At 37.9% G+C, this 19,388-nt stretch overlaps 1 protein-coding gene across 2 annotated transcripts; it reads left to right on the forward strand.

Moving 5' to 3' along the window:
* The first annotated feature begins 6,648 nt into the window (after positions 1-6,648).
* LUC7L3 (LUC7-like 3 (S. cerevisiae)) lies at positions 6,649-19,388 on the forward strand. 2 transcript variants are annotated; one of them, XM_009879708.1, is made up of 12 exons: positions 6,649-6,709; positions 7,740-7,779; positions 8,020-8,164; positions 9,458-9,532; positions 9,622-9,726; positions 10,809-10,970; positions 11,272-11,555; positions 12,111-12,271; positions 17,189-17,329; positions 17,435-17,540; positions 17,955-18,020; positions 18,875-19,388. In XM_009879708.1, exons 3-11 carry the CDS (start codon positions 8,042-8,044, stop codon positions 17,977-17,979), a joined length of 1,182 nt encoding a protein of 393 aa, XP_009878010.1. In that variant the 5' UTR covers positions 6,649-6,709; positions 7,740-7,779; positions 8,020-8,041; the 3' UTR covers positions 17,980-18,020; positions 18,875-19,388. The 2 variants fall into 2 exon arrangements, with proteins under 2 accessions (XP_009878010.1, XP_009878018.1); XM_009879716.1 differs by having other exon boundaries at positions 17,955-19,324.

Below are 19,388 nucleotides of genomic sequence, written 5' to 3' on the forward strand. Positions count from 1 at the left end.
GGGGCTCCTGCATGGCGGCCGCGGGGCGGGCTAGGCCCGGGCCGTTGCGCGGGAACCTCGCTGAGCCTCAAGACGAGGAGGAGGAACCGAATGGCCGGGAGGGAGGAGGGTCCCGCCATAGCAAGGCTGTGCGAGGGGGTTTGCGCCGTTGTTTGGGCTGCTGGGAGGGGAGAGGCCTTGTGTTTGGGCTTCGGAGCGAGGGGGGAGAGGCTGTGTGCGCCGTGGCGTGTTTGCCGCGGTGAACGGGAATAGGGGTTTCCGAGGGGCCTGGTGGTGGCTGAGATCTCGGGGCGGGGGGGGGCGCGGGGATTGTGGAATTCTGCTTTTCTGAGTAGAAGCCTGTTGGCCCTCACGAAGGGAGGTGAGGCAGTTGTTAGTTTGGAAGACGAGTGTCTCTGGATCTCTTCCTGAGTGCGGTATCGGGGAAGGAAACAGGAGGGTACAGACACTCCGACTTGGCTATCTGGAGGTTGTAGCACAAGCAAGAACCATAAAACTTTTGAAACCGAGGATTTTGCTAAGAAAAGCTAGATTTCTTCTGTACTTTCTCAGGCAAAGGAGATCCACAGTTCCGGGGGGAGGGCTAATCGAAACAGTACTATTGTTTAGTAGTACTTATGCATTTTTTTGTTAACGTGGTGATTCCTTAATTTTCTGTAATAAATACTTCAAACAAGATTTTATATTTTATTATTATTACTACTATTATTTTTGAGTGGGATTTCTCCTCAGGTATGGTTCAGCTTTAATGAACGATGACTTCTAGTGACGTCCATCATAGCCATATATAAATAATCGTAGTTATCCACCAAAAAATCAACGGTAGTTAGAAAGTTCCTAAAGCTCTTTCTTTGGGAGAGGTGAACACTGCTGAAATGTTTTTCTTTTTTTCCTTGTTCATGGTATATTTTTTGAGTTATGGTATATGTTAAAAGAAAGTGTCACAGTTACAATAGTTTATTTATTACATGTGTGACAGGGATTTCTGTGGTTTAACCTGTGAAAAGCATTTAGGTCTTCCCTGCCCTTAGCATTTTCTTGGGATGTTGTTATATTGGGAGGAGGGAGAAATGCTTGCTTTTGGCTGTTCTAAATTGCATCTGAATCACAGAGGCGGGAATTTCATGCTTTCAAACAAGAGTTATGTCATTTTAAAGATGGCTAGTACATGTTTTAATTTGTCTCAGAATGCATGAGATAAGGACAAATACTTGTCTTGCCTTAGACTGTGCAAGTGAACTTCCCCCCCGCCTGAAAAATACCGCTATATAGATGAGCTGTGCATGTCAGGAGGAAATTGTGAGTCCAGGAAGTTGTTGTGACCTTCTTAATGTCTTCGTAGACTTTTTTTATTAAACAAATATTGTTATTCAATTGGGTGTTCAGTTACATATTTTCTTTTGATTCTGAACTCAAAATAAGAAGTTGTTCAGCTTCGGAAATATGAAGTCAGTGGCTTGAGCTGTGTTCGTCCAGGTAAAATAGGTACAGGGATTGTTTTGGTTTGGTGAGAAAGATCCCCCCTGCCTTCAGTCAAGTTCAGATGACTTTCTTCGTCTTCATATGAGCACATTTTTCAATTTTAGGCTGAAGATACTGACTATAACCATAGAAATCTATCTCTATGCTGTTGTTCAGTTTTGTTGTTTCAGAAATGGGGCCTTGTCTCCTCTTCCCAGTTCTCCTTTGACAATTTAGAAAGTGGAGATCTGTCCTGTGTCTGAGGCCGGTGGGAAATTTACAGGCTTAGGGTTGAGCCTTTCGGTCTTGCAGGAACTGCTGCTGTTTGCTCTGCTCCTGCTTTTATTTATGAAGTTTATAGGGCCATTATTAAATGCTTCCTGACTGAAAGGAATGTTTTCATAGATTCCTATAGTCAGTGGACACGTTAATAAAAATATACCACTGTTAAAACATAAAATGTGTTTCGGTTTGACTTCCTGCATCACTGAAAGATTAAATTTGCAGTGCTGACATGTTTTAAAAGACAGGAAATGCAGATAAGGTTCAAATAATAACATTAATTCATCTACTTGACTGCTGGTTTGCTTTTAAGATGAAATGCATGTGCTAATGTTATCTCTTGTAAAATTAGACACGGATCAGCATGTAACCTTTTGAATTTAAGCATGTTGCACTCATACCAAAGTTTAGGATTTTGTGTCACGTATCATCAGTTTTAGATATGGAAGGTTATCAAAACAAGCTCAGCTCTATTTTCTGTATAATTTGTAAATTGTCCCTAGGTCACTATCGAAAACTATATGGAAGATGCAATGAAATACAAGATAGGAGTAGATTGTTTTGAAGGTGCAGAAGCAGAGTGTGTGATAGCTGATCATCTGTTTGCGGTTCTAATGAAACATGTTGATCATTTATTGTAAAGCCTTTTGTAGAGCTCAAGTTCTTACTTTAAAACTTTACGTGATTAAAGCCTTTAATCTTAAAAAATGGAAATCGCAGTTGCTTTATATTTCAGTATTGCAGCGTGTCCTTAGATGATCAATTCTGGTTTTGGCATAAAGGCTTTCTGGTTTGTATGCAGGAGGAAATTATTAGTATCATATATTTTAGTCTTTCTGTTTACTGTCATATCCGTCAACAAAGTGTATTTCTGGAACAGTAACTATTGATTCATGCGTTCTTGCTTTAATATGCCACCTATACAAAACCAAGTTCATGTGGCAACAGTGATTGCGTAAGAGTTTGGAGGCTGTTCTGTAGCACAAGAAACCCCAGCATTGTCTACCCATGCTTCATATAAGGCTTTGAGATTGCCATGGTTCCTTCAAGGTAAATTCAGCGTTTTCAGAAAGTGGGGAGCTGAGAGGGACAAATGACAGAGCAATTACCTCTCACAGGAATGCTGTTTCTCAGAATGTAGGTTCTGCCTTTAAAATATGATTTGATGGTATTAGCTATTTATGATGTGTTACACTTTTAGTTTTTTTAATAACAAAGACCTAAATTGTTTTGCATCTAGGTAGAATCTCACAATCCTCCAGGGTGTGAGGACTTATATGTTACTTGTTTTGGAAGAATATTAGTAATGGCAGGTTACTTGTCAGAGGGGTTTGGGAGAAGGGCTTATATTTGGTTTTGGGTGGATGGACATTGCTTATAACATGTCTGATGTGTATGAACTTTAATGGTTTCAAAGAGCTCATCTATATGAAGGAATTTTGTAGTTTTTAGTGTATAAGCCACAACCTGCTGGACTTTATTCTCAGCCTTTTTACTAGGAATTGTCTGCCTAAAGGAATTGGCTTACATAATTCTTTATTACAGTTATACTGATACTTCTCCATCAGTAAATAATTCCTTGCAGAAAAAGAACATGTTGGTGTAGAAGTATTAATGATACAGAGCTGTCAATAGCTTCTTTATATAGGAAAGCTTTGAATTGGTTCACAGACTGTGGAAGAACTAGCCATTCTTGTTGTCAGCTTAGTCAACTTTGAAGTGAAGGATACAACTTTCCCACCTCTAAGACTTCAAGGATTAGTGAATTTGGGATGAAGAAGTGGCAAGTTCCAAGTTATCTGTATTTGTCCTAGTGTCTTACCAAAACGTGAGACCCTAAGGGCTTTGAGACACAAGCAGTGGCTATTTCTGCTGCAGTAGTTAGAACAGAGAGGAATGCTACTGTCAAGCTTCTTGGCAGCAATGTCATTACAATAATTTGGGAAAAAAGAGTAAGTGCTTGTTACCTGTATAGGTAAATATCCATACTAAACTTTCTGTTGCTCTGTTTCTACAATTATGGAATGTATTTCCATATTACTTCTGACTTGTGCTAAGTGCAGCACTCTGATAAGCCATGGATGAGTAATGCCATTTGAAGCGTATCACCTCTGTTTCAGTCCTTTAATGGCTCTGTGGTGCTTCAGCCATTTCTTGGCCCTTTCTATTCTTACTCATCATTGATTACTTAAGACCAACTGTAAGTGCAACTGACTGGCATCTACAGCCTGTCAAGGCAGATGTACTACATGGTGATGCTAAGCCAGAATGATAACTTTCAAGATAGCTGCAGGATTCTCTCAAGTAATGCTTTTCTGTTGAAGCAAAATCCATTGGAAGAGCATAATGAAATAGGTATGAGAGAGTGAGAAAATTGCTGCAGACACACTAGTCTGAACCACTCTAATGCAAGTATTCCTCTGCAGGCTGCCTCTTAAGAGAGAATGTCAAGGAATTCACTAGGTACCATAGCAGCCAAAGCTGGTTAGGAGAAAGTTAATGCAGCTTTTCAGTGTTTCGTTGTTGTTGTTGGCGTTTTTACTATATAAATAGTTAATAGAATGTGTGGCATGTGTGTAAGCTGCATATTTTATTATTGGTCACTACATTTTTTGGCTGTAACCATCAGCTCATAAGAGGAGGCTTCCGAGCAGTGCTGCTTCTTGAAGCTGTGGAAGCTCCATTCCTGGAAGTGTTTAAGGCCAGGCTGGATGGGACTTAGAGCAACCTGGTCTGGTAGAATGTGTCCCTGCCCATGGCAGGGGGGTTGGAACGTGATGATCTTTAAGGTCCCCTCCAACCCAAACCATTTTATGATTGTGTGATAAAATAATTATTTCTGGTGTTGGTTTTGTTTGTTTGTTTGCTTGTTTGTTTTGTTTTGTTCATTGTACTTCTGCCTCTTGTTACTTTTCCATTGCTCCTTTTGTTGCTTTCAAAATTGTTACACACCAGTTTGCAGAATTGTTTGGCTCATAGAAGATGATGTACAACTCTCTTTTTACAGTATAATACAGTCAGACCATTACTATTGTGCTCTCTATGTCTTAGGGAATTGTCTCATCCATCCCTGAAATTTTTTGGGGGAAGTGCTTGTTCACTGACCCCATTACTTGGATGTGAGGATGAGAAAACGCAGGAGAAAAGAGAACGTAGGGAGAAATTGTATTTCTATTGACTGGTACAGGAGTTCATCCCAGAAACTGCTCCCGTGAAACAACTTGATATTAAAACAAGGGACATTGTGGCTTTCAGAGAAGATAGCAGATTCTGAAACCAGATTTTGTCCAGTAACTTTCCCTTGCTTCCTGAGAAGAAAAAAATTTGTGATTTTGTACGGTGTTTTCTTAAGTATTATTGATAAATTGCTTCAGATAGGTGCCACAGTGTTCTAACCTGGATCGTGGGAGAAGTATTCAAATTATATAAAAAAAATATTTTTGTTTTGTTTTTCACGTCCGTGGCTTGTTAGTAGAAAGCTTGATTGTTTTTCTGTGTAATTTGTAAGGCAGTCAGTCTAGCTTTAACTTCTGTAGTCTGATTTGAAGTCTTAATAGTTACAGCAGGGTAAAATAAATCAGACTGATCTAATTTGATCAACTAGTGTCACAAAGGTGTTGGGGTGTGGGGTAGGTTTTGGGTCTCTCTCCTCCTGACCCCCATTTGTTAAAATACTTCAAAATGTATCTTAGGAAATAATGTGTCGCAAATCTTTGCCCACAGTTTATATGAGAGTGTTAGAACTAGGTTGTAATTCACAGTGGCAATTACTAGATTTGCCAAATATTAGGAACGGGTGTAACATAAGAGATGTTAGAAGAATGTCCAGGCTAGTTTTGGATTGACGATGGCAGTCACATCCAGGGGGAAGGGTCTATTGAAGAACCAATTATTTAAGGTTACTTATGAAGTTAGGGGTGAAAGTATTTCTGATTTTATCTTTTTGCCTGTTCTAATAGACAGGTGATATCACCTGTCTGAGTACGAACTTAAAGAACCGACCAACTTGACTAGCTAAGCCCATGCTCATGGGTGAGGGTGAATAATCTTTTTAACAAAAGCTGGGTTTATCCCCTCATGTGTTAAGTATTTACTGGCTAGACTAACAAGCTGGGTTTTTTTTTTCTAACTTCCTGGTGGTATTTTTCTGTTATCAAAAAGAACCTGACTTGCTAATGTAAAAATAGGCTATGTAGAAACAAAAGAAACCATTTTTTAATTGGCAGGAAACCAGGTTAAAATGAGTGTCTTCTATGTCTGCCTTAAGAAGTATCCCCACGTCATTCTTAAAGTAGGGGTTTTTAAAAGCATTGGAATGGGGAAGCTTTTAGATAGTTATCATGTGTGTTCTTAAGTCTTTTAATTGACATCAGAATCCTTGAGGCAGTGCCTTGTGTTTGAATGCTGATGGCTCCTGTTCTCCAAGCATGGAAGAAATGGAGATTGCGCACAAAGTCGTTACGGACAAGCTGAAGAGGAACTTGCTTTTATGCTTCCATGGAAAACGTTATTTCCCTGTAGGTTTTCACAGTTAAGGAATTTCACAGAAACTTTTTTCACAGTCCAGTCTGATTTAATTCCTTCAGAAGTATCAAATAATATATTATATTTACAAATAGGTCACACTTTCCTGTAATCTTCAATATTTACCAGTAAAAGTAAGAAATAGCATTATTGGAATGGAAAGTAAGATTTTTGGTGTTTTGTCTAAAGATGCACCTTGTAGCACTTGCTGCTACTGAGTAACACAAAGATGGAGGGTGTATGCGTGTGTTTCAGAAATTTTGCAGTGTACAAAGCGGATTTTTACGCTGTATTTTAGAAAATGGAAGTGATTACCTAAATATGCCCATTCATAAGGAAAAAAATGATGCCTGTTTCTTTCTTTTCCTCTGTCAGGTTTGTAAATACTACCTTTGTGGCTTTTGCCCAGCTGAATTATTTACCAATACCCGTTCTGATTTAGGTAAGTCTATAAGTATTTTCATTTTTATTCACTTACATGTAATTACAATTGAACTTTTGTTTTCAAACTACATTTTTATTGTTTAATGCTCTGTCAGAACCCTCTGAAAATTCTTTTTTCTTTTTTTAAGGATTGCTAGTGATATATTAAGAGCAATGTTTATTCCTGATCCCACTTCCTCCAAGTGAAAAGACTTCATTCTTTATTTTTTATTTGTTTTTCTTACAGTGTAAACTAGATTATTGGGTATGGGGTGGTTTTCTCCTCCTGAAGTGTTGGCTTCTAGTTTGGTTTATTCTACCTGGGCAGGGTTTTAACTTACTTTTGTGTGAGTATATATTTTTGAGCTTCTTCACTTTAGAGACTCATTTACTGTAATAGTTGTTACTGAAGGCCGTCTCCATGTTATTAGTAGCTTTCAAGCAATGGTGTGCGGACAACATGTAGTTTGGAGACGGTAACTAGGAAAAACAGGCTTCTTGTTTTAGCATTAATTTTGAATTCCATTGAAGAGTTTGATAGGCTGGGGAAGGTGTGGAATTTTAACTTGACTGCCTTCATGAACTCAGGCTACATACCCCCTAATTTTACTATGAAGATCAACATTTTAAGTAGCTGGTTTTTTATTACAAAGAACACTGGAGCTTAGGAGGTGCTGCTTGGTGAAATTACCCTTTATATGTCATTTTACTTTTTTTTTTTTTTTTTTTTTAAGACCCCAGATGTTTAAGGTATTATTTTGTTTGTGCAGTTTTACTGATATAGAACTTGATCTGGAAAGTCTGTTTTATATGAAGACTTTATATGTCATCCAGAATCTCCTTTGGTTTTATAATTACTAAACCATGTTGGCATTCTTCTTCTTTAATGTGTCTTTCAAACTCCAAGCAAGGGAAGCAGAAAGGCAGGCATAAAAGTCCCTGGGAAGTGTTTATAGTTCTGTTCTATCACGGTGCACAAACAAATGCTGATGGAGTGTGAATACAGCTTTCAAGAATGCAAGCTTAAACATTTTGTGTGGTCTTTTTAGGTCCTTGTGAAAAAATTCATGATGAAAATCTACGTAAACAGTAAGTATGTTGGTTGATATGTTAATGCAGATAGTGTTACTAGCATGCTTGAAATTTTTTAAAAGTAACCCAACCGCAAGAAACTAGCTGCTTTTTGATTTATGTAAGCATTTATTTAAATGTATAATATTCTCTACTTTGAGCAAGAATTTATAACATTGCAGGTTTTGTTACTTGTTATTTTGTTATTTCATATATTATGGGGTGATAGGAGCTTTCATTTTAAAAATATTTTACCAGGTACGAGAAGAGCTCTCGTTTTATGAAAGTGGGCTATGAAAGAGACTTCCTACGCTATTTACAAAGCTTACTTGCAGAGGTAGAACGCAGGATTCGAAGAGGCCATGCTCGTTTGGCACTGTCACAGAATCAACAGTCTTCTGGGGTGAGTCTGGAAGAATCATTGAGACAGTTTTTCCTCTAGATAGCGTCTTCATATTCTCTTTACCTTGTCTCTTCGAGTAAAATACATTGTTTTCCAGAAGATTCCTATTAGATAAGTCTTTTCATCTGTTACCCAGCAGATTGCATCTAGCCCTAATGGACAAGCCAAGCAGCTCCACAGTCAGCAAGAGTCCCTCTCTGTGCTTCTCATCTCTGTTTTCTCAGAATCAGTATCTGTTCTCTGCCCTGGAACATTAATCCTGTCAAGTGTCAGCTTTACCCTGTTAACAGGGTAGAGTTTACCTGCTCTCCCCAAGTTTCATATTCCTCCTTCCTTCTGCTGGGAAGCTATAGCATGGTGATGTTACTGAAGTAGGCAATTACTGGGTCGTTCAGCAGCTGATGGAGCGAAACCCCCTTGTCAGATGCCACACTTAGGCAGTAGCCTCTTTCTGCTCCAGCACCGCCATTGGCAGACAATGATGGAATCACGAAAATCTGAGAAACACTTCTGTACAACTTTTCTCAGTTCCAAGCTGCATACTAGACAGCTGTTAATTAAAAGCTTAAACTGACTGGGACAAAAATTTCATGTGTTTACTGCACTCACTTTTTTTTGTCTGCCACTTGATTTGGAGCAGTGACTGTGGCCTGTGCTCTGAGAGTTCCCTGACTGCTAAGGGGACTGCTTGCTCCTTTTTCCTCCCCCAAGTAATTGTTCTGTGCAAAGTCCAGTTGCTGCAGAAGGAGCTGTAGACAGTATCTTCAGTCAAGAGAGTTTATTGGCTGTGGAGTAGAGCAAAGGTTGGGGGGGAAGCAGGTGTAAGTGTATTCTGGCAGCTTACAGAGAGGACTTACACCAGCAAGTACATTTTGGATGAAGTGAGATTCTTCTTGCATTTATGCTCAGAAGTTAAATTTCAGAGCCCACAGAAATTCTGAGTCGTACTTGAGTGTCTGCAAGGATGCGTAATAGCCGCTTGGCAGCTTCAGGGTTTAAATTTAGGACTTTGAATTCAGATGTCTTACCTTTTATGGGCAGGGCCTTGAACGTTTTTGTTGATTTAGGAGGAATTAGTGTAACTAGAACTTGCTTCATAGAGCGAGAAGTGGAGTAAGCTGCGTTGAGGAGTGTTTTATGTTAGACTATACTATTATTAGTAGGTCCTCATGGGAGAAGAGGCAGGGAGGATGTTATTCCTGAAGTGTCTCTGGAATATGACAAGACATACATTCGCGTGTTTTAAAGCTATTTTAACTAAATAAAAAAAGATACACTTGTACTGTTTGGCAGGGAGCGGGACCTACTGGTAAAAATGAAGAGAAGATTCAGGTGTTAACTGACAAAATTGATGTACTTCTACAACAAGTGAGTAATTTTTATCCCCTGTAACAGAGATCTCTTGCTTTTGTTACTTGATTAAAAATTATAGTTGAACTTTTTTTATTCTCCTTTAGATTGAAGAATTAGGTTCAGAAGGCAAGGTGGAAGAGGCACAAGGAATGATGAAGCTTGTTGAACAGTTAAAGGAAGAGAGGGAATTGCTGAGGTCTACAACTTCAGTAAGTAATGTATTTGTAGTTCTGTCAGACTTAATTCAAAATTTGGTGCAATAGTACGTTCTTAATAACCTTGTCCTTACACTTAAGGGATGCAAGTTCTGTGCAGAATTTACTAGGCAATAACATGACATTTAATGTGTTAATCCAGTGTGTTGATTCAGCATGCTAACCTGAGAACGGGTTTCAGGCACTCAAATTATGACATTATGTGCACAGCAGTCCTGCTGCATCTTACTGTAGTTCAGGTGTCGGTTAAACTTTGCTGTGTAGCCTGCGCAATATTATTTCACTGAATTACCAATTTGACTGTTACAAAAAGCCTTTGTGTTAGGGCTGTGGCTAGAGACAGGCTTCTGTCTGACTTGGAGAGCTACAGAATGCAAAGATTAAGAGATCAGTAGTAAGTTCCTGTCAACAAAAAGGAGCTTGTGCTTAAACGTTATATATTGGTGTTTAACAATACACTCAAATTGTGATTCCTGTTTCATTTTTCAAATGTTCTTAAATATTGCAAGCAATAGTGTTTGCCTCCATATTATATGATTCATGAACATTGCACAGCAATAATCGCTTGATTTTATGTTGAAATTCTAGTGTATGTCTCATATGTCTGTTGAAACAGTGGATGCATTTCACCACCATTCTTTTAAATAGAAGCTCAGCATTCATTTTTGTATTTCTTAATGGGAGACATATTGCATGGTTATTATGCAGCTCCAGTTGATGCCAAAGAAGTCATCTTAAGAGAAAACTGACTTTTATTTTGCTTAATCCCGAGGTTGCAAGGATAATGCAGATACGACTATATACATATTAATCCTTTGCAGTAAGGAATAAGGTCTGTTTTGTGGGTTTTGCAATTGATTCTTTCCATGTGGCTTACGTGGAGCGGGCATATGTAGCCTATTTTTGCTCTGTTCATCCCAGTAGGTGCAGTGCTCTGAGGACAAAGCATGCAGTTATGATTTTCAGCTTTCACTAGCGCCTAGGATTTGACAACAGTAACAATAAAGTTCTAAACCTCTTCACTGGCTTTTGGCTAAAACTTTTCTTTTGCTTTATCAAATATTTTTCTTTTGCAGACAATTGAGAGCTTTGCGGCCCAAGAAAAGCAAATGGAAGTTTGTGAAGTTTGCGGAGCCTTTTTAATTGTGGGAGATGCACAGTCCAGGGTAGATGACCACTTGATGGGAAAGCAGCACATGGGTTATGCCAAAATAAAAGCTACTGTAGAAGACTTAAAAGTAAGCATCTCTTCGGTTATTGAATGTAAAAAATTGCTTGGAGGCTTCCTATAGTAAACAAAAGGCTGTCCAGTGGACTTTCTCAAGTTGGTGAAATACTGCAAAGATGGCATATCAAAATTAAATGGAATCCTACTGCACATTTAGCATTGTGCTTGCACTGACATTCTTCGTCGTATGTGATTACACTAGATATAAGCAAAGATGTAAATTCAGGTGGGAATTTTTTGTGGCCTTTGTAAAGAATTGTTGTGTAGCCTCTGTTGTAATCTTCATTTCTTTCTGTGAACTTTTTTTTAAGGAAAAGTTACGAAAAAGAACAGAAGAACCTGACCGTGATGACAGGTTAAAAAAAGAGAAACAAGAACGGGAAGAGAGAGAGAAAGAGAGGGAACGGGAAAGAGAAGAGCGGGAAAGGAAGAGACGACGTGAAGAAGAAGAAAAGGAAAAAGAGAGGGCTCGTGATAGAGAGAGGCGTAAAAGGAGTCGTTCACGGAGTAGACATTCAAGCAGAACATCTGACAGAAGATGCAGCCGTTCACGAGACCACAAAAGATCAAGAAGCAGAGAAAGAAGGCGAAGCAGGTATGTGCGTGTGTGTGTGTAAGTATTTTCATGCAGCTTTCCAAAATGTAAAAAATCTTGTTGGGACTTGATCTGTCAGCTTGGGTTACGTAACTGATTTGTTAGCTTCACTGTTCCTATCTCCAGGTGAAGACATACTTTACTGGTTCTAAGGCTAAGCAAGTGTTGCTGCGTGTTCACTGTCTTATCTCCATTTTTGGAAATTGATGACCGCATTGTGGTGGAAGTGGTATCATGAGGGAGCTTTGAGTAGACAAATGTTCCCAAAGAACAGGGTCTTGTTTTGTTTTTTCCTTAATTAAGTTGGTCTTTAATTCTTAGTAGTGGATATTTTTAAGCTGTATGGTTGAATGTTTGAGTAAACAAAGAAGGCAATATGAAGCCAGGTCTTTTTTCCTAAGAAATACTTATATACAGTATGCTAAGGCTTATTTTAAATACTTGTTTTCTGCAAAAAATCAATGTATTACAACAGTAAACCAGAAACACTTTCTATCTTCTGAGTGAGAAAATACTAGCTAACGTTTACTTTTTGAAATTTTCTCTCATGTTAAGGAGTCGTGATCGAAGAAGAAGCAGAAGTCATGATAGATCAGAAAGAAAACATAGGTCTCGTAGTAGGGACAGGAGGCGATCAAAAAGCCGGGATCGGAAATCCTACAAGCACAGAAGCAAAAGCAGAGAGAGAGAACAAGACAGGAAGTCAAAAGAAAAAGGTATGTTTGTGTGAAGACTGAGTTCATATCAAGTTCTGAAACTAATTTTCCCCTAAAGTCTCAAAAGTTCTTAGTCGTTCAGTGAGTGACTGAAAGTTCTTAGCATCAAATCAGATCTGGTTTTATACACTGTGTATGCTGCTGTTAACCAATTTGAAGCGTTTTGTTCGTTCCAGTTATTGTTACTGCACGTGCATGCATACGTACACCCCAGTGTCCACCTCTTATCTCTTACAGTAGTTATTAAAAGCTTACCACTTTGTCTACAAATTAAGCGTGCAAGGATTTTTCTGTATTTTGAGACGTGTTTACTGTTTACCTTTAGAAAAACATAAGCCTGTAATCAGATTTTATTAAGATTGAGTATCTTCTATTCCTACTGTTAGCAAGTATTGCTGTAATTACCCTTTGCTGGTATGTGTTTTGTGGGAGATTGCTAGCTGGTTTTTCCCTGTACAATCTATTACTTCTGTACGCTGTCGTGTCTCCTTTATTTTCCTTTAACAGCACTTTTAAATTTTTTTCTAATCTATGAATACAGTCCAAGATAAATCTTGCAGAATTTCTGTAATGCTCTAAATTACGATTTCATGCCCTCTCACCAATCTCCTGCTCTTCCCCACATCCTTACCCCTTGTTAATTTTTGTTTTGTTTTCCCAAATGAAGTGAGATTTGCTCTGTCAGTTTTAGTCCTTGGAACACTTCTATACAGTATATGCCACATAGAACAGCATTCATGGTGACTTACTGCTTCATCAAAGGCTGGTGTTCAGAAGCTTTACCTTTAAGTAGGATTAAAAAGAGCTACAAAGAGAACACTGCAGGTTTTAAAAGATACTAATTCACTGTTATTGCTAAATTTCCCCCTTTAAAAGTTGTTTGAAATTCCCGGAGGAGCGTAGTACTGACTTCTGGCTTGAACTACTGGCTCTGGTGGGGTGCTGACTAATGTCCAGTGTGAAACAGCCACCCCACTTCATTATTAGAGCTGACCGTCAGTAATGGTTGAAACAATTTGGTTATGTTTCTAAGGTACTTTTGAGGTTCTCTGGAATGAAAGGTGCTATGTGCATGTTTCTGGATTGTGTAGGCCTGTTAGCCCTACCCTTACTTTTCCATATTTATTCAGTGGATTAGTTCTCAAAATGTTGGTAATGCTTCGTGTATTTTTCTTGCCTGACTTCCCTTGACTGTTTTAATTTTTCTGGTTTACACTACGGTGGATCTTTAGTATTGATTCTTCTCTCATTTTGCTTTGCCCTTTATAAGCAAGTGGTTTTTTGCTGCTTGCTCATTGGCAGTGGAACTCATACATAGTGTTTCAACTCAGATTCAGTGTTGTAGCCTATATCTGTCCATTTGTTACTTTATTCCTACCTGATACTGTGCCTTTTTTTGCCTATTTTATGAACAGATTTCTGGTACTTAGTCAAGAATGTCCTATCCAGTATTCTGTGTGTATCTAGGCATATAAATAACTGTGTTCTTATTTATTCAGATTTGGTCTGTTTCTGAGCTTAATGGCTTCTCAGTTCTATCCTTAATCTTTCTGTAAACAGAGGAGCTAGTGAACTTTCTTCAGCATCTCAGTATTTTTAGTTTTAACTTGCTGATTTCCCTGCTGGCCGTTTATTTGCTGCTTGCTACTTTCTTCCTCCAGAAATGAGAACAGTGAGGTGATGCTATGAGCTGTGATGAAAATTCCACCTGGGAAAACAGTACTTTTTTTGACTGTGTAATCACAACATTTGTGGAAACACCAATAGGCCTTAGAGCAGGACTGTAATGCTGAAGAAGTGTGTTTTTTCCCTTTGTTGGGAAAATCTTTAATAAAAAAGGGGGGGGGGGAACCCTAAACTAATAGTATTTAACAAGTAAGCATTGAATTTCCATGATGAAGCTGTAAATATCATTGCAATACCACATTTGCAATGTGGCATTGTAGGTATTTAGTGAAGTCGGTAGCTTTAGAGGTTCATATATCTGAAGCGTGTGGCTGGCTACCTGGCTAATGTGGAAGTTAAGACTGAACTTATTACATTTACTGCTCCATTGGGAATATTGGCTTCAGAATCTAATTGTCTTTATATCCACCATTGATCTGCAATTATAAAAGTAAGCAGCAAAGACCTGGCTATAACTACTCATCGTAGTGCCTTTCATCTTGAAATCTCAAACTGCTTTAAAAACATGAATCTCCGCAGGAAAAAAAGCAGGGCACAGTTGCCTACGTTGTGCCTAGTGTTACCCATTAAATTAGTGCCATACTTTTAAAATTCAGAAGTCCTGGCTTCTTGTTCACTAAAATACTGTGGAATACAGCGACCTTTAAGATCGTAAGAAAAACGTATATGTAAAAATGGAGATACTTAATTTCTGACTCAAGTTTCAGGAACAGTGGTACACTTGCTAAAGGAAGGATCCTGCCAGCCGTAAACATCAGCTGATCCTTAGCTTAACGTAAACCAGCAGAAGGCAACTACTGTTCAACTTCAGAGTAGGTGAAATAAATAGGGTTTTTTTTAAGAGGAGAATGTGTTCTGCATGTACCTTCATTTTATGAAGGGTTAATACTGGAACATGGCTCCAGACCACTTTAACTTGACTCTTTACCTTCCTTAATCTGGATTCTTATATTTATATAAAAATAATAATATTTGTGATTGTGTTTTCATGTTAGTGAATAAACCTCAGCAAATACTGTCAGAACACCCAAACCCTCAGTAATACTGGATATTGTTTGACTGATTTTTGCGTTCTCTGAACAGTAAAACCATTCACATTATCTTGGTAAGAATTCTCACAAAATACATCTTAGTTGCCCACACGAACTCAATCAGAAAAATGTGCATGTGTTGAATCAGGAAGCAAAGTGAATATTATGTGATTATACCTAATAGACCACAGCTGAAATAATATACACAGTTTCAACAGCAAACTAATTGTATGTGCTTTTAAAGAAAGAAATCTTACTGATGGAAAATACAGTGGAGGAACTTAACTGCTTGCAGATACCCCAGGAGTTGAAAGAAGTTCAGTTATTTGTTGAATACACTTTCTCAGTTCTGCTTGGCAAACTGGAGGTTTGCTATGGTAAACCTACTTTATAATTAAAGTTTTTAGAAGAGTTTCATCTTTCATACCACAGTTTAATAGTAGTTTTTTAACCTTAAACAAAATTATCCTTCCTGACCAAATTCAAGAAACAAACAAGACAGAACAAAACCCTGCACACTGCACATCCATAGGGCTATTAAGATCTACCATATCTACATAGGACAGAAGATAAGATTATTGGACTGACTACTAGTCCTCTGCGGGGAAACAAGACTACTATTCCTCAGTGGATCTACGTGTGCATCGGAGATACCTATAAGACACAAAAAGAAGACTTTTTAACAAGGTTAGTTAGAGTGCAATCTACCTGCGGAGTTGCAAAACTGAGGGCAGACAGATACAAAATTATTAGTTCTTCAGTTAGCTTTTTGACATCGCTGCGTGCTTTCTGCAAGCACCGTGCACTGGATGTGCTGCTTCAGATGAAACCTCGGTAGCAGTGTTCATTAGGCAGTTGCCCTCATTTCTGTGTGGGGGCTTTACCCCTCCCCTTTGTGGTCTGTTTTAAAGCGAAGAAGTTGGGATGTTGCTTCTCTTTTAAAGCTTAATTTCTACTTTGTCTTCTGGAATACGAAAGTGTGTTATGCCAGTCTAGGTGATAACATTATTTAAAATAGCTTTTTCAGAGTGTTCGATCTGTGTGCTCCTGTGCTGGGGATATATATATATATTTATATTATTTTAATTGCCCGGATAGCAGGGAATAATCAGGAAAAAGAGCGTGAATGTTGTTCTGTATGATGACATCCGAGAGGTTGGTTTCTCAGATTTATTTTTTTTCTCTCCAAAGTGTCTTTACTGATCAAAGGTTGAATATTATGGTGTGAAATAATACAGAAAGAAATGATATTTTTATTAACTTGCAAATACTGAAGTTAACGAATGAGGCACGCAGCTCTAATACTGAATGTTTTTCGTCCCATGGAAATATTTTTACTTCTGGCTTCCTTCTTTGAAGATATTGAGGAAAAGATAAGTTTTTCAGCAGTGTAGCAAACTCTTCAGTCAACTTTCCAATTTGTGATGAAATTGTGGGGTCCTTCCTGTCTTGCTGTTCTTTTGCCTTTGGAAAACAGTGCTTTTTATATATCTTCCAAACTGCCTTTTTAATGCGTGGATTATAACTGCCTGCCATTTTTATAAAATTGACAATTAATAATGCTGACAAGCGTGCAGCTTCTGTGACATACTGTACAGTAAAGTTAATTTTGATTGTCACTGTGATCCCCACCTTCAAAGCTAGCAGTGCTTAATATTGTTTGTTTCCCCAAGTGTTTAATTGTTTGGGGTGGCTAGTTTCTTAAATTTGCAAGTATTGATATATTTGACAATGCACTGATGCATTGTCCCATCACTCTTTTCTGATTCTCTTTTCAAGAGTCATATTTAATGAGAATTGTAAACCAAAGAAGGCCGTGCACATCATAAATTAAAACTTGGGGACAAAAAGAGTCCCACGATAAGTAAGGAAGCCATGCACCATAATTACACATTTGCCTATCTTCTTGACTGCCTCTCTACCCCCAATTTGTGTATTTCAAGAGACAGCTGAGTAGCTGCCTCTGTTAGGAGGTCTGTCCTTTCTCCTCTTTTCCCCACCCTGTACTGACCCCTTTGACCTTTTTTTGTACCCTCTCCATTCCAGCATGGTAGTCTGAAGCCTATTTCTGCAACTTTTTGAGTTATTACTGTTACTGCTATAGAAAGTAATTGTCCCATTGTGTATGCAATATATATCTCACATGTGCAATGTTTGTTTTTACTTTGAAATCCATGGTCAATGTCTTCTTTCATGGCAGAAAAGAGGGGATCTGATGATAAAAAAAGTAGTATGAAGTCCAGTAGTCGAGAAAAACAGAGTGAAGACACAAATACAGACTCGAAGGAGAGTGATACTAAGAATGAGGTCAATGGGACCAGTGAAGACATTAAATCTGAAGGTGACACTCAGTCCAATTAAAACTGATCTGATATGACCTCAGATCAGACAGAGGTAAGTGCATTATTTCAAACTTTGATTAGGGCTTTTTGTTACTGTTTAACAGTGCAGCGTAAGTATGCACAGATGAAGATGGAACTAAGCCAAGTAAGAAGACATACTAAAGCACCTTCTGAAGGAAAAGACAGTGTAGTCCTGCAAAACATTTTGAGGTACATTGTTTTGTCTCAGCTATTTTGTAGCAGACTCGTGCCCCCATTAGTGTGCCTCTTTGGGACATATTTGTAATATAGCCACCATAGAAAAATTAATTATCCTTTTTTATTTTTAGGGATTTTGTTATCGTTTTTTAAAAAAAGTTGAACTGTTTTTGTATTTAAGTCCATATTGTGTTGGTACATCAGCAGAAACTTTTGCTTTAATACTTAATATTTGAGGCACATGTTGGACTACTTTGTTTTCATATAAACTGCTAGTATTTCTTTGTCAAGGATGTTTCTAGTTTTTTTGCTTTATTGCCTTGCATTCTAATGCAGTTTGTTCTGTAACTCGAGAGCCAGTAGCATTGGATTGATGGAAGTGTAGGGTTTATGAATTATTGCAGCTGACTACCATACCTCACACAGCGTTGGTGTTGTGAGCGGCCCATGAAAAGCCAAATTAAAAATCAAGGATTCAGTCAAACTAAGCAGGTACTCATGCCAGGTACTCCTTTCTCTACCCACATCCATGTTTGAATGCTGTTGCCTGTAATCTTTAAGCTTACTGTTGTGTTTTTGATTTTCAAGATAGTGAAAAGGACTTTTTGTGTATTGTGTGAATACTGTTAATCTGATGTTAACAGAATGGAATTTTCTTTCAACTGTATGTAGGGATGCAGTGCTGCCCAGAATTAGATATCTTTAAAGAGTTTAAAATGCAATAAACACTACATAATAATCGCCTTGTTACTTTCAATGCAATTCAAGTCTTTAAGAGGTATGTGTTTAATATTTCCTACTGTGTAGGAGAATTTGCAGTCATCCATAGTACAGAGAAGTGGAATGGCTGATAACAGACTTCTAAGGCAAATGTAAATATAAAGACAGATGCCACCAAATGATTACAATGTTCATGGCAAGAGTGTATACTGAAAAACTGTTTGTTGGAAATGAAGGAGCTAAACAATAGGAAATACATATACTGTATTAAAGGAAAACTTGAAGTTTTTTCCCGACTCTTGACATAGCTTTCTTACTTACAGAAGGTCTTTAATTGTATACCTGAAATAAGGAACTAACAATGGAGAGTGCAGCTGATAAATGAGCTTCTTGCAACGTAAATTGTTACTGTAGTTGCATTATTTGTGCTAGGAACTCTTAAACACTTAATGTCGATTATTAAACCATTAATGCTACATTATTGCTTCTAAAGCCAGTCACGTTCAATGTTGACATTTTTGTAGAGTTAAGATGACAGCTAACAACTGGGCCAATATATAGGAATGGTAAACTAAATGCTCTTAATGCTGTCTAATTGTCTGTTTTCCCAAAATTTTGCGTTATAGGACTACTACATGAAGAGTCTGCGAAGACAGCGGAAGACAGCTTAAACTGAAGATCTGCTTTAAAATGAGGTGAAAGAAAGCTGTAGTGGCGTAGAAAAATATAAAGTTGAGTTAGAATTTTTTTTTTTATAAAATTTAATTCAGGACTGGTGTTTCCTCCCAGAGTTCAGAAAGATGTGTTGATAATAGCACATATGCTACTGAGAATATAAGTCCTGTATCCTTTTTTTCTTTAAGACTTTTTAAGATAAGAAACAAACATAACCTGAACACATGGCTTGCTCAGTGTTTAATTGCAAGTTTTCATTCTTGGACTTTAAAACACAAGAATAAATGTTTAGTATTTGTGTGAATCGAACTAAAATGAATCCCATTTTTACAACTAAGCTATTCCTAGCTTCTTGATATACGAGAAATGGAAATAAAGTATCTTTGAATTTCTGTTACAAATTTGATTGTCTCTGTCATTGAACGTTTAATATTAAGTAAGTTTATTTCCTAATAAATCTACTCA

The sequence above is a fragment of the Charadrius vociferus genome, unplaced genomic scaffold (genome assembly GCF_000708025.1).
Source record: "Charadrius vociferus isolate BGI_N301 unplaced genomic scaffold, ASM70802v2 scaffold260, whole genome shotgun sequence".
Lineage (NCBI taxonomy): Eukaryota > Metazoa > Chordata > Aves > Charadriiformes > Charadriidae > Charadrius > Charadrius vociferus.

Excerpts from the sequence above, each read along its gene's own strand:
- LUC7L3 (XM_009879708.1), top strand. The coding sequence starts at position 8,042 with ATGAAAGTGGGCTATGAAAGAGACTTCCTACGCTATTTACAAAGCTTA. Across the intron at positions 8,165-9,457 it reads AGAATCAACAGTCTTCTGGG|GGAGCGGGACCTACTGGTAA; the intron begins GTGAGTCTGGAA and ends ACTGTTTGGCAG. Across the intron at positions 10,971-11,271 it reads CTACTGTAGAAGACTTAAAA|GAAAAGTTACGAAAAAGAAC; the intron begins GTAAGCATCTCT and ends CTTTTTTTTAAG.